The sequence below is a fragment of the Equus quagga genome, chromosome 13, assembly GCF_021613505.1.
Source record: "Equus quagga isolate Etosha38 chromosome 13, UCLA_HA_Equagga_1.0, whole genome shotgun sequence".
Taxonomy (NCBI): Eukaryota; Metazoa; Chordata; class Mammalia; order Perissodactyla; family Equidae; genus Equus; species Equus quagga.
This window is the reverse complement of record NC_060279.1, coordinates 73,587,107-73,614,092: the sequence shown is the minus strand read 5'-3', so window position 1 is coordinate 73,614,092 and position 26,986 is coordinate 73,587,107. Positions and strand designations below refer to the sequence as shown.

The 26,986-nt window shown below is 41.7% G+C and overlaps 1 protein-coding gene across 1 annotated transcript in view; it reads right to left on the bottom strand.

Moving 5' to 3' along the window:
- Positions 1 to 19,788: 19,788 nt before the first annotated feature.
- Positions 19,789 to 26,986, bottom strand: part of PLCG2 (phospholipase C gamma 2) — a 144,504-nt gene continuing 137,306 nt past the window's right edge. Inside the window, exons 32-33 of the mRNA XM_046682466.1 lie at positions 20,877 to 21,061; positions 19,789 to 20,144 (exon numbers count right to left, since the gene is read on the bottom strand). Coding sequence (XP_046538422.1) covers positions 20,102 to 20,144; positions 20,877 to 21,061 — 228 coding nt within the window. The 3' untranslated portion in view covers positions 19,789 to 20,101. The remainder of the gene's footprint in view (positions 20,145 to 20,876; positions 21,062 to 26,986) is intronic.

Sequence of the window (26,986 nt, the reverse complement as noted above, 5' to 3'; positions counted from 1 at the left end):
GGTTTCTTAGTAAATGTCACCAGTATCCATTGACTTTCTCATGCCAGAAATCTGGGATCTTCTTTGACCCCTGCCTCCCCTTCACTTGACACACCTAATCCACCTTTCAGCCCATTCATTTTACCTTGTATTCATGCCAGTATCAGGTGTCACCTCTCTCCCCTAGACTCCAATAATATGTTTTTCTTCCACCTACATCCATTCCTGCCTGCCTTCAATCCATTCTCCACTTGCCAAGCAGAGCGATCCTATAAAGATGTAAATCTACGTTGCTTCCCTGCTCCAAACTCGGTCCATGTTTAGGTTGAGAATCCTTAATGTAACCCAAGAGGCTTTGCTTGGTCTGGCCCCTGCCTATCATGGCATACTCCTCCCACACCACACTGCCCTCTTTGCCCAAACGACACTGGCTTCTTGCAGTGTCCTGGGTTCCAAGCTTCTTGTACCTCTTGCCCCTTTTTGGCCTGTACAGTGTTTATTTCATGTCTCAGCTTACGTCTCTTCTTGGAGGCCTTCCGTGATCCCAACAATTTAGGTCTGGTCCTCCTGCTGTAAGCTCTCACAGCACTCTGCTGTTCTTTTATAGCCTGTATCACAACTGTAATAGTTTGTGTAATTATTCGCCTAGTGCCTATAAGCTCCATGAAGGCAGGATTTTGTCTTGCTTACTGCTGTAACCCTAACGCCTAGCACAAAACAGGAGTTCAATAAGTATTTGTTAAATGATTGCTGTTTTTCCTCTAAGGGTGAATTCCCCTTTCTGGTGCCCACATAATTTACTGTTTCTAATCTGTCGAAGACTTGGAAAAATAGCCAGCCTTCTAGAATTGCATGTTAACTAAGTCAAGACTAGATGAGGTCTAGTAAATAAGTGAGGGCATTCTGCATGTGATAGGGTGGAAATATTAAACGCTGTGAGATGTTGAGAGAAGGGGAAAGGATGTGGGCAGAGTGGAAACCTACTTGTCCTCCCTCCATGTCGCAGCTGAAAACTGACCAATTTACTCAGTCTGTTATCTGAAGAGTGACTCCTTTGCTTTCTAAGGTCAGAAGATACGGCAGTTAAGGAATTCCATTAGTTCTAGGGTTCCCAGCTGCCCTCACCTTCCCTCAACCTTTCATTGAATCCCCCAACCTGCATAAAGCTATGAAACGATGCTCATGCCTGTGCATATGGGGTGCTCCTAGGCACCTGGGCATAAGCCACCCAGCACGGCCACCCCAACCACTGCTTCCAAGGAGTAAAGGGCAGTTATCCAGAAGCCTGTGGAATGATCGTGCTATACGACAAAGAACACTGTGGTTGAACCCAAAGGTAATGCCAAAGCTGCCCATGTCTGCAGAAAGGAAGAGGGGCCCAGCAGGCCTGTTGAAATTGTTGACGCAAATAATCAGTAATCATTCTATTGCAAAAGAAGAGGAGAGAGTTTATTTAAACTGAGGACTATAACCCAGGAGTCACAGCCTTCGCAAGGGAAGAAAGCGCCCTGGAGAAGTGTGATGTTCAGTACAGTTATATACCATTTCCAAACAAAGAGACATACATCAAGCATGACAGGGGTACATTCTTTCAAGGGTTCGAGGAGATATTTTGTTACAGATTAGCACATACCCAGCGGGTCAACATGACCCTGGTGTCACAGGAAGGGAGACCTATCTTCAAAAGACTACTGGCATCATAAGAAGGGAGGCATTTATTTTTGTCTTCAAAGAGGACATTCTTTAGGCTAATGATTAAAGCAGATGTACAATGTATGTTTGACAGGCTGTAAGTCAGCCTTCTTTGGCTCAAACAAAATTCAGGCCAAATCAAGTTCAAATTGAAATGGCTTCCCTATGTACTTCAACATATAAAAATTTCTTATATCAAAATACTTGATCTCCTTAGTGCTGTTCTGGCAGATGGTGCCCCCTTAAGAGCAGCAGCAGTTACTGGTGGTCCAAATGACTCATTCTGGCAGCAGATAATCTAGGCTATAGTATTTCTCAAGCCTACCAAGTAGGCCTAGAGATTCTTTTCAAGAAAAAGTTTTATTTTCCTAAATCACCTAACATGGTCATTATAAGAAAGCCAGTATTGCTTTGGTGTAGTTTTAATCAGTTTGCTAACAATTGTGGGGGCATTTCCTACCTAGTATTCTTTTCCAAATGCCCAGCAGTTCGCTTGGCCTTACAGACAGGGTGGAAGAAGCAGGATTCTACTTCCAGCCCCAACTCAGCTATGCACCCTGGGGCTAATGACCTCGTGTTAGCTGGCCAACACCAGCAGTTCATGCCTTATTAAAATTGTCAGTTTGCTAGCATCCCTTGCTTTGGAGAATGACACTGCACTCTCCTTTTTGATGAGAGAAACCCATTTCCAGCCCTTCCATGAGTTTGAGCTCCACCTGCAAAATCTGGCCAATCAGAAGACTGCCATTCTTCTGACATCAGTCATTGGGCCAAGGTGGGCCAATCAGCATCTTTCAACTTTTCTCTGGGAGCTGTTTGGAGAAACTCTTTCTCCTAGCGTTGCTTCATTGGGAGGATAGTCTTTGGGGCTGCCGTGGACTCTCCTACCCAGAAGGAGAGACTGAGTTCTGAAAATGTTGTTTGGGCTCCTGGCTCCAGCTGTGAGTTAAGTACAGCAGAGCCAAGAAATGGGAGAAGGTCCTTGAAGACATCACTGGGGCTCTCACACCCAGCCATGCCCAAGCCTAACGTCATTCTGGGTCATCCTGTAACATGAGTCTCACTCAGTACCTTTTCTTTTCTGCTTAAAGTCTCTTGAGTTGGGTTTTTCTCCATGAAGTGGAAAAGGTCTTGGCTTATAGTCTCCACAGTCCACTCCTGGGCACAGGTGAAAATACTCTGTGGTTTCCCAAGGCACTCACTCTCTGTTTACCTGGGTGCCCCCTTCCTTACAAAAAAGGAGCCTTTCTTAGCCCCTGGGGCAACTTAACACTTGCTAGAGTTCTCCCAGAATCGGACTAATTTCCTTTTCTAGAATCATGTATATTTGGGTTGCCCCCAAGACACTACGCGGTCTAGTTCAAACTCTCTTGTTCTAAGATGATAAAATTGTTTGACAAAGTGATTTGTTCCCCAAAATTTTAGCATCCTATGAAGGCAGGGACTATGTCTGTTTTGTCAACTTCTATGTCCAGAGAACACAGAACAATCCCTTCGTCTGCCCAATAAATGCTTGTTGATTGGCTGAATGCACTTATCAGCCAGGTGATCTCATCTGAGATTACAGCTCTTATATCCCAGTTATCCTTTCCTTTAAACCTGAAAATAAGAACCCTGGAGGCCCAAGTTAAAAATACAGACGCCACTATTCAATACAATAGAGTGTTATTAACTATAGTCATCATGCCATATATTAGAGCTCTAGATTTATTTATTTCTAGAGCATGCAAGTAATTAACTATGTGAGGGTAATTACCTTGTTAATTAGCTTGGCTATAGTAATCATTTCACTTTGTCTATCAAATCATGTTGTACATCTTAAATATATACAATTTTTATTTAAAAAAAAGAAAATATGGACTCCACAGGAGTGACGTCATGCAGAACAGCAGAGTGGGAAGCTCTAGGAGGCAGTCCTTTTGCCAAAACAACCCCCAAACCGGGGAAAAAAGAATCAGAACCAACGATTTCAGAACTCCTTATGTTATGTCTACTTGACCACAATAAGAATATATAGGCAGACTCCAAATTCATCCCCTGGCAGTTCTGACTCAGAAGGTCTGCATGGGGTAAGAATCTGCCCTCCAGGTGTTTCTGATCTTCCAACCAGGAGGTGAAAAATGCTGCCTGATACCAAATCCGTGCTCCCTTTGCAAGATGCTCAATGAGAGGCTCCTGAATTCGCCATTGCTCTTCCCCTCCCAGTGCTTTGCTAGAGCAGGTGTTCAGCACACTTCTGCTGAATGAAAGAGGGAGGTGGGCCTCACAAAAGAACCTTAGGTTCAGGTGGCCTCCTGCCTCCTCCTCTCTGCAGGCCCAGTTGTTGTTTGTTGACTGGCAATCATTGCCACATATCAGTGCTGGCTTCTCCAGCCCACAGGGAAGCTGCTTCCTTTGGCCAAACGGTGCCTTTTGGGACCCATCTGGTTGGGCCTCGTTACCTGATCTTTTAGCCCAAGACAGCCATTTGCTATTGCAAATCTAACCAGAAATGGAGCCAGTGAAACCACAGCATCTCTAAGCTGTGCAGAGTCATACAATGTAACCTGTCTGTATTTAAGAACTCATGCACACCAAGAGAGATACCTTTGTTTTCAAACTCAGGTAATTATGACTGAGGGGAAATCTAGCTCACTACAAAATTACACGGAGCAAAGTGACCCGGGCAAGTGTCTTTCATCCAGCAAGGGGTTTATCTGCAGTAATTTGCAACGTTTATTTCTAGCAGAGCTGGTTGAAACATGCAAGTAATTAAAAAATTCCTCATTACTAGGATGTAGGAATTTAATCCTGGCAAATATTCTAGATGTCTTTTTCTCCAGTCCTCCAGGGGGGCCTTATTACAGATCTGAAAGTAAAATACTTTCTTACCAATATCTATATTTTTAAATTTTGTTATGAGGATGAGTCTTGTGCTCCTAACCGTCCCTCGGAGCTAGTGTCCTGAATAGCGGATATAGTTCTGAAACTGCCCAGCTGTGAGGAGGCCTTAGCTGCTCTGTTGCTGGGGCAACTACAACACCCCCGCTGAGTTGTGGTCCAGTAACTTTCACAGGAGATTTTGCTTCTGGGTGTATTCAACACTGGGATAATGATGGATATTAACCTGCCACCCTCGTTAACCAAGTTACTCACAGATGATCATTCTTAATAGTTAATTACGCGATTTGTTGAACGTTTCCTCTGTGTAAGGCTTTCGCTATTTCTTAAGCTCATTTAGTTCTCTCAATGACTTTAAGAAGTAGGTACATTTATTATCTCTGGTTTACATGTGAGGAAATGGGGGTCTAGGAATGTAGAGCATCTTACCCAAGGTCACTAGTCGCTAGGAAGTGGGGAAGCTTGATTTGAGCCACGTCCACTTGCATCCAGACACCAAACTCTTGACTACCATGTCTGTGGTGGCTTTATCATTTTAGCACAACACTATTCAAGGCCAAATGTCACCCAGACTATAATTACAATTAAAATAAACTATTTTATTTATTGCAAAAAACATGTAACTGTGCATAGCGACTTTTGCTGTACAAACTCGTATCAATTTACATCAACAAGCAAAGCATTGTTTTACCATGTGAATGTGGGTGTGGTGGGGCGTGTGTGTGTGTCTAGGACAGTTAATCTGCTGGAATCCTATTCATTTAAAGTAAGGAATACGGCATGTTAGAGCCCTAATAACCCATAGGACATCCTCCAAGAATAGTTGGTTCGTTTTTGCATCTAATCACAGTGTGACGTTAGTCATATTACACGTGTCCTCATCGCCCCTCCCCAAGTTGCATTCTAAATCGGTATCTTGAGAGCAGAGCCCAAGCGTTCCTCTCTGCTGATGGATATCTGCCTCCCCTATAGTCTCTTACACCATTCCAGGCGTGGAGCATGGGCTTAATAAAAATCTGCCAAAGGAAAGGAAAATGCAAAGCCCAACTCGTAGAGATGCCTTATATGTTTAAATTCTCCTACAGAAAGGTGGACTTTTTTCAAAGCACTTCAAAGCAGAGGTTTGTCTAAGCACTGGGAAGACCTTAGACCTTTGGCCCAAGTGGAAAAGAATTCTTTGGTGGTGGGTGATCTTGGCCCCTCAGTGCTCAAGGGGCACATGCATTTGCTTGCACTGCCTTAGGCCTTTAGCAGGATCCATCTCTTATTTGCAATGAGACTTTGGGCAAATCCATGCCTCACGTGTAAAGAGGAGATAAAGCATTCCCTCATCATCTCACGGGGGAGCTTGTGTGGATCAAATGGCGTGGAGGCCCTTTTGTAACCTGCAAAGCACTATGCACATAGATCCTTAATTAATAGTGCTTCTGCTGGGAGAGGCAGAAGGGTTTGGAGCCGGAGCTGGTGGGGTACAGGAATAGATGCAAGACGTGCTGGTTGGGTTTGAGGCCTTCAAGTGGAATGCTCAGTAAGTGATGAGCAACGTAGGCCCAGCTTTTGAGAAGAAGAACTGCATGTTCAGATAATGATGGTGCTACATAACAGGTGCTAGTTTGTTTACTGTGGTTTTAAGTACCTCAATGCGATGATGTTTTGAGCTCTAAACAGAAAATGAGAGGTCTTTTTTTGAAGTTGCAGAGTAGATTACACTATGCCAGAGAAAAAAATGTTAATCTGTGCCCACTCTGCTTTAAATTTTTATGTATTTAAACACTTGCAACAGTGTGTCTTGGCTTTAAACCATGCTGGGCTAAAAAACAACTCAAAATAACATATCAGTCAACACACTCTGAGTACTTCTTTTTAGTTTTAAAAGTAATTATACCAATAGTGCGTGAATACATTTTCCTTGTAAAAACACTGGATATAAAGTCAAAAAACCCTTTACCAAAATGCCCCAATTTCTGTATATGTGTATATTTGTACAGAAAATAAGGCCGTAGTGTCCATTTTTCTCCATACTATTTTCTCCTGCCTCACATTTCCTTCTGCCACTTGTGTTTCTCACTAAATAATACATCCTGATGACCTACTGACATTAGTATACATTCCTCATTTGCTGTCATAGGAGGTGTACAGGTGTATAAATAAGGTGACTGTATGACCCAGGTTGCCTAGGACGGTTCCAATTTAATGCCTGTAGTCCCATCCTAGTTTTTAATAGTGTCCCCTTTCACTCTTAAATGTGTCCCATTTTGTATAATAAATTGTGTGGTCATTCTAGATACAAGATATTACAATTATGTAAAGAATTAGGTATTTTCTCCATAATATACGTATTAGAAGTTATTGTGAGTGATTCTGAGGGGAAAAATGTCATTTGTACATGTATACTAAAATCCAGCAGTAAATCTTAAATTCTGAGTATGCAGCACTATTCTACCACACTGAAATGTCAGTATAAAATTACCTAGCTAACAAAAATTTTGTATGTATGTTTCTGTCAATGATCCTTTTATGTAGCTAGCAGGAAACACACCGGCTGGTGGAAGAGAAGGTAATCTGGCACACGGCATTTGACTGAATGCTGGTAACTAAAAAAGAAAGCCACACTGTAAAATATATTTGAAGGAATTCCTCTGCAGTACATGCAAAATAAAGCAAATATCAGTAAAAGCTGCCAGAGCCATGTAGCAAACGATAACACATTTGAATAAATTCCTCTGCCAGTAGCCATTGTGCATGTAGAAAAATAAATATTTCAGTAAATATTGGTACAAACTATGCAGCCCAATGATACACTTGAAAGAATTCCAGTAGCAACCTTGTGAATGCAGTAAAAGAAACTATTTCACAGAATACCACAGAATTCAAGCAACAAGAAAAACATTTCAAGAATTCAATGGAACTTGATATTTCGGTAAATATAGCAACGTAAGTCAAAAAGTATTTGTAAAATGCATCGTAAATATTTTACTCTTCATTTTCTGAAAACCTGAAAAGTCTTCTGCACTGCCTGAGTCTTGGTAATTCTCCTTCTAGTTGGCCATCACTGTGTTAGCAGTAGAGTCGATAATAGCTTCATGGGGCCTCCTGGTGGCATAGTGGTTAAGTTTGCACTCTCTGCTTAAGTGGCCCGGGTTTGCAGGTTCAGATCCTGGGCACGGACCTACACACCACTCATCAAGCCATGCTGTGACAGCATCCCACATACAAAATAGAGGAAGATTGGCACAGATGTTAGCTCAGGGACACTCTTCCTCACGATAATAATGATGGCTTCAAACAATGCATTGTCCTTGATATTACGATTACTATTCTAGTCATTCCATTGCCTCAAACTTGGGAAACAATAAGACACATCCTGCTCGGGCCAGCCCAGTTAGGAACAGAAGTGTTCAGAGCAGGTGGAACTGCTGGCCCCGTGCCCACCCCAGGCTGCTCCAGAAGCCGGTAACTCCCCAGATGTGGGAAGAGCTCTTGTTCTCTGCGCACATTCAGGACTTTCCTAACTCGTGTTGTCCACCTTCCTCTGGTAGCACTACATTGCCACCTCCCTGCCAATCCCCCAAAGCCACTGGCATGACTCATCTACCTCCAGAGTAAAGTCTGGGAGCTGAGAGGTCTGCTTCCCGGACTGCCTTTCTGGTGCCCACCCTGGGCACACACACTGGGCTGTAGTAACCCGGCTCCAAGGGAGAAACCTCAGCATGTGAGCTCAGTGGCCTTCAGCCACTGGATGTGTGATACTTTTTGATACAACAATGGCATGAAATGTGTCTTATTTATGGCCATCAAATAAGGTAGATACACCTAATTCTTTTCAACAGCTGCCCAGTATGCCATCGCGTAAATGCCGCACCGCTGATACAGCCATTTCCTTGGTGGTGTTTATTCAGTTTATTCTACTATCTCACTTTAGAAATGGCACAGCCGTGAATGCTCTCCTACACATCCCCTTGGATACACATGCAAGTGAGTCTCGACAGGAGACACTTGGAAGTAGAATGGAAGTTTTAATAGGTTCAACTGTATCAGACATGCATTCAATTGCTCATTTAAAAAATGACCTCAGAGTAGCTTGAAGAAACGGGGGTTTGTTGTTTTCATGTAACAAGGAGTCCAGAGGTCAGCAGGTCTGGGGTGGTGATATCAGGGACCAGGCTCCATCTTTCCACACTGTTAGACCTCATTCTAACGATTCTCATCTCGTGGTCCGGAGAAGGTGGGTGCACTTCTAGGCATCATTACAGGCAAGAAGAAAAGAGAAGGTGAAAGGGAAATGCCAGCTGCCCCTGCGCCTCTTAAACAGCCTTCCTGAAAGCCCACTCAGTGATTTCTTCTTACACCCATTGGCCAGAACTGAGACCCGGAGCTGCCCCTAGACCAGCACTGGAGGGTGGTGAGGGGGGTGGGATCATGGGTGGGGGTTAGGCTGGCCACACTGTTCATTTGCCTTCCAAAATGGCTGTACGAATTTACCCTCCCTCCAGAGTTCCTAGGTCCCTCACAACATTGGCAGAACTTTCTCACATCTAAAGTTTTGCCAAACTGATGAGTAAAAAATGATGTATCATTTTTTTAAATTTACATTTCTGTGATTACTACTAAAGATAGAATCTCATCAGATGCTTGTTAGGCCTTTGGATTTCCTCTCAGGTGAATTACATGGTCCTGTGTTTTTCCCACTTACCTGTTGGTTTGCCCACCTTCTTTGTATGGATTTGTAGGATGTATTCTACATGATATCTGCCATCACAGAGGACATGGATAGTTTCTAGAGCGCTAGCCTTTTAACTTTGTTTCAGTACTTTTTGACGTCAAATTAATCCATCTTCTTGGTTGTTGTTTCTTTTGATATTTGAGAGTCCCATTCTGAAGAAAAAAGATGTTGAACATTTTAACAATTTTAAAGTTCTGTCTTTTACCTTCTTTATCTGGTATTTAGTTTTGTGAATGACGTAAAGTTCTAACTTGGTATTTTCTAAATGAGCAATTGTCTCAGTATAATTGGGTAATTCGTCCTTCGGCTAAATTCAAGTGCTCTCTCTCCTTCCCCCACTTTCTTTCCCTCCCCCCCTTTCTTTCCCTCCCCCCCCATCTCCCTGTTTTTCTCTCACCTCTTTCTCCAGTCAATCTATTTATATCTTTCACTGTGAAGATAACACAGTTTCAATTATTAAGGATTTATAAGATCTTTTATATTTGCTGGGACCTATGTCCCCTTCTGATTGCTTTTCAAAATTGCCAGGCTATTTATACACATTATCCATGTAACTTTTAGAATCAGCTTATAAAATTCTGTGAAAATCTTGAGGGTTTTTTTTTTACTAGATTTGCTTTAATATTATAGTTTAATTTAGAGATAATTGACATACACAGTTTTGAGTTGTTTCCTTCACAAACATAGTACATCTCTCCATTTATTTTTTGTTCCCTTTTCCAAAGTTTCATAGTTTTCTATAATCAGGTCTTGAACATTTTTTTCTGAGGTCTATTCTAAGCAACTTAAGGTTCCTATTTCTGGTATTGTGAAGTAGAAAAAAATCCTATAATTCATATGGAACCACAAAGGACCCCAAAAAGCCAAAACAATCTTGAAAAAGAAGAACAAAGCTCACATTTTCTGATTTCAAAATATATTTAAAAACTATAGTAATCAAAGCATACGGTATTGACATAAAAACAGCCATATAGATCAACTGAATAGAAGAGAAAGCCCAGAAATGAATCCACGCATATACAGGAAGCTGATCTTTGACAAGGGAGCCAAGAATACACAATGGGGAAAGAATAGTCTCTTCAACAAATGGTTTTGGGCAAACTGGATTTCCACGGGCAAAAGAATGAAATTGGATCCTTATCTTACACTATACACAAAAATCAACTCTAAATGGATTAAAGATTTCAACGTAAGACCTGACACTGTGAAACTCCCAGAAGAAAACAGAGGGCAAAAGCTTTATGACATTAGTCTTGGCAATGATTTCTTGGATATGACACCAAAAACAAAGGCAGCAAAAGGAAAAATAGACAAGACAGGGTACGTCAAACTAAAAAGCTTCTGCATAGCAAAGGAAACAAACAGAATGAAAAGACAACCTATGGAATGGGAGAAGATATTTACAAACTATACATCTGATAAGGGGTTGACATACAAAATAAGAAACTCCTACAACTCAATAGCAAAAAAACAACCTGATTTTAAAATGGGCAACGGACTTCAACAGACATCCTTCAAAGAAGACATACAGATGGCCAACAGTACATGAAAAGTTGATCAAGATTACTAATTATCAGGGAAATGCAAATCAAAACCACAAGGAGATAGCACCTCACTCCTGTTGGGATAGCCATTTTAAAAAACAAACGAACGAAAAAAACCCACAGAAAATAACCAGCGTTGGCAAGAGTGTGGAGAAATTAGAACTCTTATGGACTGGTGATGGAATGTAAGATGGTGAGGCCACTATGGCAAATAGTATGGAGGTTCTTCAAAAAATTAAAAATATAACTACCATATGATCCAGCAATCTCACTTCTGGGTATTTATCCAAAAGAATTAAAATCGGAATCTCAAAGAGATATCTGCACTTTCATGTTCATTGCAGCATTATTCACCACAGTCAAGATGTGGGAACAATCTAAATATCCATAGACAGATGAAGAGATAAAGAAAATAGGGTCTATACACACAGTGGAGTATCATCCAGCCATAAAAAAGGAAATCCTGTCATATGCATTAACCTTGAGGACATTATGCTAAGTGAAGGAAACCAGTCACAGACAACGAATCCCGTCTGATTCTACTTACATGCGGTCTCCAGTCAAATTCACTGAAGCCGAAAGCGGAAGCGTGTTTGCCAGGGGCTGAGGTAGGGGGTAATGAGGAGTTGTTCAATGGGTATAAAGTTTCAGTCCTGCAAGATGAGAAATTTCTAGAGATCTGCTGCACAACATTGTGCTTATAGTTAACAGTACTGTACTGTACACTTCAAATTTTTTGAGGGTGTTTTTTAACGCAATAAAAAAATGTTCCTTTTTCTTGAATGTTCGTTTGGTAGAAGTTGATGCCACCTGGGAGGCAGACCTTTGGCCACTATTTCTGTTTCTTTGATTGCAATTGGATCAGTCAGATTTCTAGTGACTCAACATTCAGTCATTTTTATTTTCCTATAAATATTGCCTACGTTGTCTAGACTCCCAGATAGCTTAATACGTGAAGCATAATCTTCTTTTTTAATCTCCTCTATACTTATGAATGCTCTTTTCTTTCTTTCTTTTCTTTTTTTTTTTTTTTTACTCCGGGAACTATTCATTTGTGCTTTCTTTCCTTTTTTTCTTAATTTACCTATTTTATTAGTCTTTTTCAAAGAACAATTCTATCAATTTTGTTAGATTTTACTTCTCTGTTTCATGAATTTAATTTCTTTTTTTACTTTTGAGTTTTTTCTAGCTTCTGAGTTAAAAGTTTAGCTCATTTATTTTCACTTTTTCTTATTTTAGAATAAATGCACTTAAAGCTCTATTTTTCTTTTCTTGAGCAGTTTTGTCCCTTCCCTTTAACCCAAAAACTATTTTATAAATATGTTTTAAAGTTTTCAAGTGTAAGGAGCCTTAGGGGATATCTTTATGTTTGTGACTTACACGCAGCAGTGAGTTTGGACTTGGAGCAGAGCAATTAAAATTGTTCACCCTGCTCCCCGCTGTGGCTTGGTGTACAGTCAATATTTGTAAATGTATACTTTGCTTGAACTGAATGTGTATTCTCTGGGTTCAAAGTTCAGTGTGTGTTTGTAGGAGCCTATGTGTACATTTGATCAAACTTGTGACTTGTGTTGTTCAGATCCTCTGTGTCCTTTGTTGTGTCCCCCGAATCTGTAATTTCCTGAAAGAGGACTCTTAGCCTCTAACTGTAATTGCGAACTTGTTGATTTTCTTTTCCAGTCTGCCCTATGCTTGTCAGAGCTGCGTTGTCAGAAGCACGAAAGTTTGTGTCTATTGCAGTTTGTTCCGGCAAAGTTCTTATCATCGTTGCCCTTCTTAGTGGTAGCTACCATTGTAATTTGTCTGATATTAACATGCTACACCAGCTTTCTTCTTATTAGAATTTGCCTGGTACATCTTTTTTTATAACTTCCTTTCCTTTTTTTGAAAATGAAATTTTAAAAAAATAGGAAAATGGAAAGAATGATATAAGGGCATTTTCTCACTACCAGAATTATTAACTGCTAACCTTCCGTCCTATTTCTCTCAGTCCCAGCCTCCGTCTGCCTCTCTCCCTGCCTCTGATTCCCCTTCTCTCACTCCTCCCTCTGCCTCATTTATTTTTCATTACTACTTATTTTTCTGTTTAGGTGTTCACCGATGGACAAGAAGCTTGAATATGCCTGTATCCCTTTTTGGTAAGCCTGCGTTTACATTTGTGCCAAGCACGTGACACTTTCAGTACTTAAAAAAGAAACAACAGAGCTAAAACTACCTTTCCCTCTCAGTCACATTGCTTCTGCCTTCCCCACTGGCTCAGTCTTTGTCTTGACTTTGAACAGTTCCTTCCAGCCCATTTTTATACTTTTACCTATCTATGTGTATTTCAGTGACAAGCAATATTGTTTTGTATGTACTTTTAAAAATACATATAAACAGCATCACTGGGTATGCATTGTTCTGCATTTTGCTTTCCTCAAACAATTGAAGTGTATCCATGTTGTGTATATGCACTGTGTGCCATTCCATTTCACATTACATATTCCATCTTACAAATATCTGACATTTTCCTATATGTCCTTCTGCTAATTTATATTGTCCTATTTTTTCCTTCACTACATTTGTGTGTGTGTAGCTTCTTACACCCAACTTATGGTTGTGAGATCCATCCATGTTGTTAGAGCTCAGTTATTTGTCATGCCTGTATATACTCCATTGTATAAACACAATTTACCCATTCTGCCATAGACAGTTGGTAGAACTCTTCCGTTTTTGCCTATTGTGAATAATAGTACTGTAAGCACGATTGTACATGTTGTAGGGGAGGAAGACGTTTCCTCTTCCCAAATGTGGGTTCGTCTGGCCGGAGAATGAATTAAATTCACATGAGACAGAATAGCAAGAGAAAATTAAACAAAGCTTTATGAGGAACCATGGCCCGGGGCCTTTCTTCCCAAAGGAAGAAAGGGCACCGAAGAAGTGGGGTGCACAGAGTGGTTATATACCCCCAAACAGGGTGTTTCACGTGTGATTGAAATGTCCCTCCCACAATAGTCACAAGATTGCCCTGTCGGCACAGCGCTTGATGGACACAGCAGGTAGTGGTCTGCTATCTCGGAGGGCGTAGCAGAAGGCAAGTCTATTGTCTGGAGCTGGGCGGTCTACAGGTGAGCGCAGCAATCAGTTCCTAGCCTAAGGAAAGATGCTTAATCCTTAAAGAAATGCCAACGTTGGGAGGGGGAGGGAAGTCAGTTACAGGAGGTTACCAGACAAGCACAATAAAATGCAGATTTAAGTTCTTGCCTTTGATATTGATTAAGAGTTTCTAGAGAGAAGGTCATCTCCCTTCTTCTTCCTGGTACAGAGAGGGAGGCACCTTTTACAGATAGAGATTTACCTTACAAATGTAAAGGTGTCCTAACAAAGGGCAAGTTCTATTCCTCAGAGCCTCCCTCCCTGTCCCAGTTTATCAAAAGCAATCAGCCTCAAATAATCCTGATGCCAAAGAGACATATCTTGGGGTGGCCAATTTCAGGTCCCCACAATGTCTTGGTGCACATATGTATGCGTTTCTATGAGTACATATTTACGAATGGAATTGCTGGGTCATAGTACGTGCATATGGTTAACCTCAGTAGAGAGTGTCAGTCATGCTACAGTGTAGTTTTGTGCCAGTTTACACAACCAGCATGCCACTTGCCCTACCTTCTTGCCAACTGTTGGTTGAATTATTCGGCTTTAGTTTTTGCCACTCTAAGAAGTGTGCAGTGGTATCTCATTGTGGGTTTAATTTGCCTCTTCTCTTATGAATAATGAGGGAGCACCTTTTCATACACTTCCCACCATCTGGATACGCTCATGCGAGGTGCTTGTTGGCCTGGAGAGAGGGACTTCTACGTGACTGAGGGTCTTTGTCACCTACATCATCGCAAATATCTTCTTCCACCCTCTGGCTTGCCTTTTCACTCTTCTAATTGTCTCTTTTGACAAACACCAATTGTGAACTTTAGTGGAGTCTAATTTAGAAGTCTTCCTTTGCTGTTTGCTTTAAGCAAGTTTTCCCTGTTCCAAGGTTGTGAATACCTTCTAAAAATGCCACCATTTTCTCCTTTACATTTTGATCTATAACCTAACTAGACCTGCTTTTCGCGTGTGGTGTAACGTAGGGATCAGATTTCATGTCCATCCGTGACACCCAAATAAATTTGCTTAATAGATACAAAACTGGCAAAACTGGTCAATATCCTCGGGGCAATGAACAATCCAAACTCCACTGGACACAATCTGCATTTCTGCGGATAAGAATCATCTGAATTATTCAACGAAAGGTAGAATCAGATAATGTGGACAGCTGATAGCCTATACAGATAATCTTCTTTGAATTCTCCTTTGAACCAGTTCTAACAATCTTCTGGTCCCCTTGTTAACAAGCTAAATAAATTTTTTGACATGTGCTCATTTTATATCTTTAGGAGAGTTATGATTTTATCCATTTTAAAAAAAGGATTTTTTTAGCAGTTCTAATTCCTTCTTTGCTTTTTACAACTCCCAGTTCATCTTCTAATGCAGGGTCTTAAATTTTTGGACGAGGGTGACTGACCCAATCATCAGTGGCTGACGGTTGGGGGTGGGACAGTCATATGATACACAACATGGCTTCCTGAGCAATGGGGATTGTTGGCAAGAAAATTCAGTGATTCACAGCATGCCCCACCACTCAGCTGAGAAATACAGGAGTTTATAATAACCTCACTGCTCCTCTAGCACCAAACATTCTTCTAAAGATTGACAAATTAAAGGTCAGAGATTAATTTTATAATCTTGGGTTTCTACATAGCGTGAGTTTTTGCTGAAAGTAAGACAGCCTTGTAACCTAGAGAAAAGCTTAATAGGATAGAAAAACACTTAAAAAAAAGAATTGTCACTGTACCTACCTCACGGCTGAAGTATTTATTGTTTTATGTGGGACCAAAAAAAGTAAATAGCTTTAAAAAAACAGTCCTGGGCAGATTGCTGCATTCATTCTGATCAAATTTTTATTTTTTAAAAATGCAATACAGCCGTTTAATTTTCACATTAACAGCCAACATTTGTGTGACTCATTCACATAATTCTCTATGTACACACAAGCACACGCTATTCATATAAAAAATAAATTAAGCTTTAATAATGAAACACAAGTTTACAAGTGCAGCCTTTTAAAGCCTAATGAAGAATAAGAAATGTGGAAATTTCCGAGACAAGATCACTGTGGAATCTGGCTCTTCAAGATGAAAATATTTTGAAAATTAAAAACCTGAGACAAATCATTGAGTAGTTTTCAAATGGCAATGTTATGATTCTGCATATTTCTTAATCTAATTATTAACTTTCCGTTGGCTAGAATATGACTCTTAGGGTTGCCGCCAATAAAACTGTCACGCAAGTTGAAAGTTGTTACTTTTCTTTTAAAATTTAAAAGGATTAAGGCCCATTTTAGCCATCCTTTGTGCTTTCAAATACAACTTTAGTGGCCCGAGATCAGCAATCTTAAAATTTTATGCTCAGATTCCTCTTAGTGAATTTTGAAAATTTGTGTATCCCCTTGCACATTTCTAAATTGATGTCTAAAATTTGTTGTCATAGTTGCAAAGGATATAAGTGCTGGCAAATTGTAGACATTGCATCTTTATATAAAATTGCTACATTCTTTTTTACATTTAGCCAAGAGGCTCTAAACAGAGTATTTATTTGCTGGCACTATCATCTTTTCAGAAATTACATGAACAAAGCAATTTGTAATAGTAGGAAATGCCACATTTTTCCTTTTACTCCTTGAATTTGTATCTTTCTTCTACTTCCCCCTCAAAATTTTAGCCTAATTATTTTTGGCCTTTTTCTTGCTTGTGTATCTGTAATAAAATTACATAATATCCTGTAATCATAAGGCTCTCCGTATTTAAAATTTTCTTCTGGATTGAGCTTGATCAAAAACATAGTGCACATTTAAATAAATTGTTAAACATAAAAAATTTCATTGGCAATGTATCATTTAATGAGATGAGAAAGGCTCCTCCCCCAATTATTTCATCCACCTGTAGATTGTTATCATCTTTGTTAGAATGGCCACAGTGTAGCATCAATTCTATTCTCCTTTTAAATTTTATGTATGGAGATGTTGATAACCCTTGTTCAGACAGATAAGCAGACAGGCAGGAGGAGTCTTCTGATAGTGGGATAACTGAATTCTTCCAACTCCTCTGGAGTTACATGCTAACCTACTCAGAAATCTGGGGTGTTCCTTCAATTTTGTTGAAAGCAAAGAACCGGAAACCATCAATCTACCAAAAGGATTTGCACCTTGTGGTTACGAAGCTTTCACCTTCTCAACACCCTTATTTTGAATTTCACACCTTGAGTTATGCTCTACAGCGAGACTGAATGGGGAAAGAGATGTTCTCTTTTCTAAGGGAGAAAAGGGCGCTTTCTCAGGCAGAAGAGTCTTAAGAAAGAGTACAATAGGAAGATAGGGATCTGAAAACTGATCCCCTGAAAGAACTGGAGTCTGTGCATTCCCAGGAGAGCATGGGACACCCCGAGGAGCGAGGCTGGCCCAGTTTAAAGACCATTGGCCCTGGTGGCCCAAGTTTAGACTTTTTTTTAACTACGTCAAAAAATATATAAACTATTAGCTTGTGTTGCCTGGCTGCCTTCTTAACAAAACAGCAGGTCCTCAGACATGTTCCACTGTATGCTAGTGCCATGAGACAGTCCTTGGCAAAAGGGTTTTGAGAGCAAATTTGGGAAAGGTGATATTCCATACCGCTCTTCACCATGCACATGAGAACATCTGAGTCTAACCCTAGAGGAATTATGTAACTTTGTATAACCTAAATTTCCCACACTCAAGTGATCAAACCAGCCTCCCCCCCTTATTTTTCCATGTACTAACTGATATTCCATATAATACACTTAGGGAAATGGTGAATGACAACACCTTAACACATATGCAATCATGGTTCTGACCCATCAACGCCGCTGCCATCTTTTAGAATGTTCTTATCTCTGTTCTACTTGACTTGAATTGACTGTTGTTATTATATGACTGTTAAACCACAATCTCGGCTAGATATTTTATACTCAGGTGACGTGGCATCCGGGCAGACTCTGGGAAGAGCAATAACGTCATCTATGCCTTTCACTTTCCCTCTCAGTGTCCTTCCTGAGAGAATTCCTACCACCACCGAGAATCAGATTCATGTGTTACTCTATTAAGGGGAGAATGGAGGAACCAAAGCAAATACTCTCCAATGGTGGATTTGAGTTACTATAGCACCTAGGAGGAGGAGACAGTTTGAGAGAGAAGGTTCTTCCCAGCACCATTTATAGTACAACCCCGCCACCTGCTCTTTCTTTGCCTGGGTGTGGCTAGGTATGGGTGTTACAAGGTAGCAGCAACAACTGAGCTCTACTGGGTCAAGGTAATAATGGAGCCAAAAGGGCTTGGGAGTAGGGGTGGAGGTGCAATCATTAGGCTACCTGGCCAACGGCTAATGGGGCACTGGCTACAGAGTCTGAGAATTCCTTCCCTGTGGCATTCAGCTCGGTACCTTTTCCATCCAACCTTTCCCAAAAGCTGCTTTCAACATTTGCTACCATCAGGAATATTCTCCTCTCTGTGGCTGGCTGCCAAATACAACAGAAACTCCCAGTTCAAGGACTAACTAAAACGATGGCACAAAACAGCCCCACGTTGGTCACACTGCTGTCACCTATACTCCTGGCTTTCGGGAAGGTAAAATGCATTTCTTTTAGAAGCACCTGGCTATGTTCCATAAGACCAGTAACCACAGCTTTTTTTTCCCCCTTAAGAAAACAATTTTTTTACCCTTGTACCCCTAGACCTCAGCACAGTGCTTGACATATGGTTTTGCTCAATAAATTTTTGTGGAATGAAGGGAGAAGGTCTTTGGCTCGGACAGGCTGGTTTTAATGGAGTCTTCAGCTAGACATGCAGGCTGAGCCCAGGACAACAAGGGGAGCGCTGAGTGCGTTTCCAGGACCCTGTTGCATCTAAGGGAAGCCACCAGTCTTACCGCCAGTTTGTTCCTCCCCAGCACAATCTTGTTCACAGTTCCATCTTTTTCCCCATAAGCTGGTTCTCGATTTCTCCCGAGCACGCTGTGTCTCTACTGACCACTCGCCCCACCCCAACACTATCCTTATCTTTAAAAAGCCCTGTTCAATCATCAAACTGTACAAATCATTAAATTGCCTCTCAAGATGCAGAGGAGTGTCATCTCGTCCCAGGTGGCTTTGCCCCTCTGGGGACGGCCGCAGCTGGGATTTTCTGTAGCTTTCTAATGCTTAAGCCATAAGGCTTAGCTTGCTGCTCCAGAAGACTGGTAATCCAGAGAGAGTCCCCGATGGAGCCTAACTTTCATCACCTCGTTTAATCAGTGAACGACCTGTTGTCCGTGGGGATGAGGAGCTGCAGACCCAGAGCCTGCCCAGTGGTCACGCAGCCGGCTCACGAGCAGGCAGAGCAGGGGGGAGCAAGAAGCTGGCCGAGCCTTCAGTGGGTCTCTGGTTTCTAACAGGCTTTTTAAATCAAAGAGGCTCTAAGATTTCCATCTCCCACCCCCAATAACTCCAGTCACAAAGTAAGTCTCTGTCATTAACTGGAAATTGTCTTAAGGAACAGATTCCATGTACTCATGTACTGCAGCAGGTCCATGCAGGAGATCGGTCTAGCCAGCTAGCCAGCTGGTAGTAGTTAAAGTGCATTGAACTGAGCCTGCTGGCCTGGGGCAGGGAAGCTGGGCAGATGTGGCTGTCTGGGGCAGGGCTCCCCTTTGGGCCTTGGTGAAATCCGATGGCCTTAATTGTGGAATCATTTGCCTTTTAGTTAAAATCCTTTTCAGAATCTACTGAATTAGTTCCTTACATTTCCAGCTCATCTTCCGTGGAAATCAACTACCTACATCTTTAGAGGCCGGAAAAGGAAGCCTGCTCAGTGTAAGGTCAGGCACAGAGGGGTTAACTGACGGACACTTTTCATTGCTTTTATTCAATGAGGTTTGGAACATGAGAGGCCAAAAACAATGAGCATGTTTTTGGGATTCTCTATAGAAAATTATAAGTTAAGAAACTGTCCAAGATGAAAAAATTAGCAGGAAATCACCCCAGCTCACGTCAACTGGGCCTTGTTTAGAAATGTCATCTTGACGGCACGTTTGAAGAGACGATGACATCACAGATGAGCATGTTCCCAGGGTCCGAGTACAGCACATTCTGCTACATGCAAACACACACACACACACTCACACACAACCCCTTACACACAACACACGCACCCTGGCTTCTAGGAGTAAAACTTGCTGTTGCTCACTCTCTTCTCTCTTAACCTGAAATAAAAGAGATTTCATCATCACCTACTGGGCTAAGACACGGGCCTTGGGCTGAACTCTGTACCATTTCTCTGTCTACACTTCTGCAGGCCATTCATGGCTGGAAGGTACAGGGCTGAGAGTCGGAGAGGTGTGCTCCTGGCAAGACATTTAACCTCTCTGAGTCTCAGTTTCCCCACTGGTTATTGCACTGGGGTCATTGCTACTCTGTAGGCTGAAGTGAAGATGAAATGAGGATAATAGGGATAAGGCGCTCAGCACCACGTGTCCCACTAGAGGCTGCAATGGGCATTTTCTTTGGAATAATTCTGTGTTGCGCAGGACTCTCTGGCACATTCTAGGACACCAGGCATCTCTGGCTGCCCGCCCCGCCACTCCATGTCCGTAGGACAACCAGAAGCAGCCCTTGTGTGGTGGACTCTGCCCTGATTTAGAACCACTGGGCTAGCCCATTCTTGGGGAAAGCTAGTGGTCATCGTTTACTTTCACTATGATACTGAACAGTCTTTCCAGCGATGACAGTTCTACCGGGGAAGCTGCAGATGTTTAAGACGTTACTCTAAGTTAATTTATAAAGCAAAGAGGATGAGAGTCAAGGGTATCAGTAAAGGATTTCTAAAGATAGCAAGGCAGGGGGCTTTCCTGAAGCCCAGCCACAGGTGCCCAAGGTCACTGGGCTTAGAGAAGCACGACCCAGAGGATTTGCAGTGGGGGGAAGGGCTGACCTACCTCCGGTTGCACTTCTCCTGGTACAGCTGGAGCTGGTTCTCGTTGACGTTGAACTCTTTAACGAGGGCATCCCGGTTGGCATTGCGCAAGTTCTGGTGTGTGTCGTACAGAAAGAGCTGGTTGTTCAGCTCTTCCTGCCGCCTCCGCAGCTGGCGACAGGAGGAGTAGAGTTCCTCTTCGCTCTCCTAGAGAGGAGGGGAGAGAACAAGCGTGTGGTGACACCTTCCAAACCAGAATGTGGGACATGGCATCTGAGGAGCGTGACTGAAGGGAGCACGGGGCAGAAGTTTTGCAACTGCGATTATCCCAGAAAATCCAGGGCCTATTTTAACAAGATAAAACTTGCAATTATTTGTTCTATTGGAAGAAAGCAGTTTACAAAAACCTTTGTTTTTCACCATGTGGCTTTATCGTGAAACACTGAAATAAGTGCATTGCCCACTGGTCCCATTTCTTCATCTGAATCTGGTTTCTTATTGTCTGTGTCACCCTCATCTGAATGCAAAGGCTCTGAGCAGCTATGTGCGTAAAGTGGAACACAGCAGAGGAGGGACAGAGCCGCCTAATATGAGGACACAAAGGAGGGCAGGAGCCAGCAGATCATTCAAGATCTTCTAAGGGCCTTCAAAGGCCAGGTAACGTGCCAGAACATGGATGAACCTTGAAAACATTATACTAAGTGAAAGAAGCCAGTTCCAGAAGACCACGTACTATACAATTCCATTTATATGAAATGTCCAGAACAGGCAAATTCACAGAGACAGAAAGTAGATTAGTGGTTGTCTGGGGTGGGAGGAGTGGTGATGGCTAATGAGCAGGAAGTTTCTTTTAGGGGTGATGAAATCCTCTAAAATTGATCATGGCGATGGTTGCACAGCTCTGTGAACATACTAAAAACCATTGATTGTACACTTTAAATCAGTGAAGTGGAAGGTAGGTGTATGACTCATATCTCAATAAAGCTGTTATCAACCAAAAAAAAGTCAAGGTATCATAGGTTTCACCCCCAGAGATGGGCATGTGACTCAGTTCTAGCCAGTAATGACGTTTCACTTCCCCACCATCAGCACCCAGGCCAGGCCACATCGAGGCCTCCCTGGGGCTTTGGCTGGTGCTCTTTGGAAAAGATAGTTTCTTTTCTTGGGGATCAGCTGAAAGAGGGATGAACGTTTCCAGCTGCTGGTGGCCCCTCTGCTAGCATATAGAGAAAGTTGGGAATGAAGCCAGAGGAGAGGAAACAGAGCCACTGAGTGAGCACCTGGATCCAGCCATAACTGAAACAAGCCCCATCCCTAAGCTTTGCAGTTGTCTGAGCCAAAATATTTCCTCTATTATGCCAAGAAGAAAAAACCCTCGTAGGTAAGGAGTCTGGGTTTCAGTGTGGGAGGAGGATGACGACATCTCAGCTCTCTGATGTTTTTAAAAGATCCCTGACTACTGTGGAAAGGACGGCTACTTGGGAGGTAAGTCTACTGGCTGCTCCTACCGGTACAGCAGTTCAAGTGAGAGACTTCGGTGCTACAGAAACATTCATCAAGATACACAAATGGGCCTCTTCTGTCATTTATTTTTACAAAAAATGGCCTCAGACTGTACCTTGCTCTGCAAATTTTCCTTTCCACCTTAATGACCTAACAAAACATCATGGACATCCCCCAGGATAACAGGCGGAATTCTGACTTTGGAGAGTGGGGAGGGCGATGGTAAAGGTTATTCTGGCCGCTTGCAAAGGTGCAAAGGAGTAAAAAGATGTTTGTCTTCGCACAAGGAGCGGAGGTAAAATGGACAGTCCCTGGTGATGAATGGAATGTACTGAGAGAGGCATGGGGAGAGGCAACAATGATTCCGCTTAAATTTATGCCCTTCCTCAAGGAGACAACTTCCCTCCCTGTAACAAACAAAGCAAAACAAAACAAAAACCCCATTTAAGTCTTAACACTATACTATAAACGGTCTCTTTTCACTTATAACTATGTTACCTAATTTAGTCCTTAGCATTACATATAGTATTATATAACAGTTTTATATTTTATAACTTTGCAAAGGTTTATTAGTACTAAATTATCTGTCTTTGTATGTCTGCAAATGCCTTCATTTTGCCCCTGCTCTTGAATGACAGTTATTAGGATTGCAGGACATCTAGCTCACAGCTGTGTGTCTCAAGCATTCTGAAGATGCCCCTTGGTCTCCAGGCTGCTACCGCTATAGTCTTACTGTCATTCATCAATTCTTTGAAGGTAACCTGTCTTTTCTCTTTCATAATTTTCTCTTTCTCCTGGTATTCTGCCGATTCAATAGGAATCTATACTTACTTATACTGCTGTGTTTATAGTTGGAGGACTCACGTCTCTTCAATGCTGGAAAATTCTCGCCATCAATAGTTCAAATGTTTTATGTTGGAGTTTCTCATTCTACTCTCCTTTTTTAAAATAATTCTTCAGATTTTTTATCTTGTCTTGCTGGGTTCAAAGTAAATTCCCCAACATAACCTTCACATTTACCAATTCTTTCCTTAACTGTATCCTTTCTGGAATTTCCCACTTACTAAGCTTTAAAGCAATTTTCTCCAAGATTTTTCAAATTGTATTTCCAGGATTTCTGATTAGTCCCTTCATTCCTACATGTTCTTGATTAATAGTAAGAAGGGTTGTTCTTTTTAAAATGCATGTTACTCATTGGGTTCTCTCTTTATTGGGGACAGCTAGTGGTTAAGTTTGCACATCCTGCTTTGGTGGGCCCAGGGTTCACAAGTTCAGATCCTGGGCATGGACCTATGCACCACTCATCAAGCCATGCTATGGCAGCATCCCAGATACAAAACAGAGGAAGGCTGGCACAGATGTTAGCTCAGGGACAGTCTTATTTGTGCAAAAAGGTGAAGATTGGCAACAGATGTTAGCTCAGGGCCAATCTTCCTCACCAAAAAAAAATTATTTCAGAGGCAGCCCTGATGGCTTAGTGGTTAAAATTCAGCATGCTCCAGTTCAGTGGCCTGGGTTCAGTTCCTGGGCACAGAACCACACCACTCATCTGTCAGCAGCCATGCTGTGGTAGTGGCTCATATAGAGGAAGTAGAGGGACCTACAACTAGAATGCTCACCGCTATGCATCACAGCTATGTGATGGGGCTTTGGGGAGGAAAAAAAAAAAAAGAGGAAGATTGGCAACGGATGTTAGCTCAAGGCAAATCTTTCCCAGCAGAAGGAAAAAATTATTTCAAAGTTATTTTCGGATTCACTGGAGTGAATGCTCTTGCTTTTACATTTGTTAGCTGTATTAGCATTATTTTCTGGAGTGCTTTAAAATTGTAATGTGCAAGCTCATTGTGCATGGGAAGAGTCTTTCCTCCTGGAATCTGTATGTTGGAATCTGGTCCTCTGAAAGTTCTAAATGGGGGACTCCCAAGGGCAGGGTCGGCCAAGCGTTAGGGTGATGGCTCGGGGCTCTAGGTTCTCATTCCAGCCTGTGTCCTGGCTGCGCGGCTGTGTCTGCTTTTCTCCCAACCCCTCGAGCAAACAGCTGACCACTGGCCCGATGCGTCCTGGGCCGAGTCTTTTTTCTGAAGAAAAGTGAAACCCTCCCAGCCGTAGACCATCTATCTGTGCACAGCTTTCAGTCCCCTCGCATTAGCACACAAAAGATGGAATGAAATAAATGACGTACCCAAAAACAAGCAGTTAAAAAAAGAACAGAAGCCTGAGAAAAGCAGACTGAATCAGGAAAGAGAAACATAGAAATGGTTGAATGAAAAACCCAAAAAATAAAAATATAAAGTAAATGCAAGAGCTGAATTGTTTTGTGGGGAAAAAGTAGATAATCCATTATGTAACCTAATCTAGGAAAATGTGAAAGCCCAAACAGTCAAATAAGACATACGAAGAGGCATACAGCTAGACAAGAAGAAATGGAAGGAACCTGTGAAAGAAAAAACCAAGATGACCATGAAAAGAATGAACACTTGTGTATTTATTTATTATAAAGATCTTGAGGCTCAAAAATATATATTATAGATACATACAGATGTATTTCCTATTAGGGAAAATTATCCCATAAGAGAAAAAGAAATTGAAGAGACTAATTTTATCCTAGAAGAAAAGGAGAAGGTTCTTACAACCAGGCCCAGAAAGGTTCACAAAAGCTGTCTTGAACATCTGTTATACGTAGGTAGCAGTTAACTCCGACCCTACCCAAAATGTGCCACAGCCTGGGCAAGACGGAAGGCTGCCAAGCAATTTTAATGAAGCCACCATAACGAAACCTGACCGAAAACTACCGACCGGACTCTCAGGGAACACCAGTGCAAAAATCCGAAATAAAACATTAATGCATACTTAACACATATGTTATAGAAGCACATTAAGCAATACAATCCCATATTTTGCTAAGAAATTCTTTTTCCCACTCTTTTAAGATGACTGTTTCACACTTCCGCTCCCCTCAAGCCTCCTCAGTCTCAGCTGACGACCTGGCCTCTTGTTTCATACAGAATACAGAAGAAACTGCATGGGTAAACTGCCCATCCTGGGCCCCTGTCCCATATCCCACGCCTTCTCTCCTGCTGGTCCCAGGGTCCCATCTTGTCTCTCCTACTCAGATCTTCACTCCGGTACATACCACTTCTCCATCCTTATCAGTGTTTCTAAAAAAGAGAATGCCTAAACTGCAAGTTCTTGATTTTTCAGTTTTGAGGGGTTATCTTCAGAGAGAAAGACCTGGCGACTTTCCCCAAACATGCTTATCTTCTCCTTGGAGATATGTCAATTTGGGGTTATATCAATTCACGTTTACGTTGTGATTTTATTATTATTCCTGCTTCAAACCCTTGTATCTTCTTTAACCCCTTGCACAATGACCAAAACATTGGTGCAATGTTATTAACTAAAGGGCAGCTTTTATTCGGTTTTCACTGCTTTTTCCACCCATGTTCTTTTCCTGGTCCAGGATCCCACCTGCACTTAGTTGCTGTGTCTCTTTAGTCTCCTCCAATCTCTGACGTTTCCTCAGTCCTCCCTTACCTTTTATGACCTTGGTACTTTTGAAGAGTACTGGTCAGTAATTTTGTATAATGTCCCACAATCTGGGTTTGTCTGATGTTTTCTCGTGATTTGTTTGAGATTATGCAGCTTTGGCAAGAATGCCACAGAAGTAATGTACCGTCCTCAGGAGGTACATGATAGCGACACGTCTTATTACTGGTGGTAATGTTGATCATTTGGTTAAGACAGTGTCTGCCAGGTTCATCCACCGTAGAGCTGCCATTTTTCTCTTTTCAATTAATAAATTTCTTGGAGAAAGATACTTTGAGATTATGCAAACATCTCATTTCTCCTCTAACTTTCACTCACTAACTTTAGCACCCATTCATAGATCTTACCTACAGCAATTTTTACTGAGGTTTCCAATGGTGACTTTCTATTTCCCTCATTCCTTCAACATTTATTAATTGGAATTCTTTTATAAGAAAGAGCTCTCTCTTCTCTCTCATTTAGTTATTTATTCATTTATGGACACATGAATTCTGTGGCTTATAGTCCAATATCACCCTTATTTATTTTGTTATTCAAATTGCTCTACCTTTGGCCATTGCGAGCTCTTTGGGTTTGGCTCCTATGCCCATGTGGTGTGTCCCCATGCTTTTCCAGCACTTCTTCACTTACCAGAACTTCAGGTTACTCCAGGCTCATTTTATCCGTCTCAGTTCTTGAATCAATCACTTGAATAAAGAGCTCTGATTTCTTTTATTGGAGAATGATATTTAGAAAGCAAGATCTGGGTGCTTAGATGTGCTCATTGCTAGCGGAGTGTCATTGGTTCTAGGTTCTCTCAGCAGACAGAGCTAGAGTATGTATGTATAGTAACCAATGCAAACACACACTTACATCTGTATTCCCATCTGTCTGTGTGTGTTTTATATATATACTATATACTGATTCCAACCAAACATTAATTTTGGAAGGGTTGGTACATATTCCTACTTCTTGTCTTGTGTCTTCCAGCAGATTTTATACTTTTCCTTATAAAAGCCCTGTAACCTTTCTTATTTAAATTACTCCTAATGTGTTATAGTTTTTGTCAATATCATGAATGAGATTTTCCGTCTGTCGCTGACT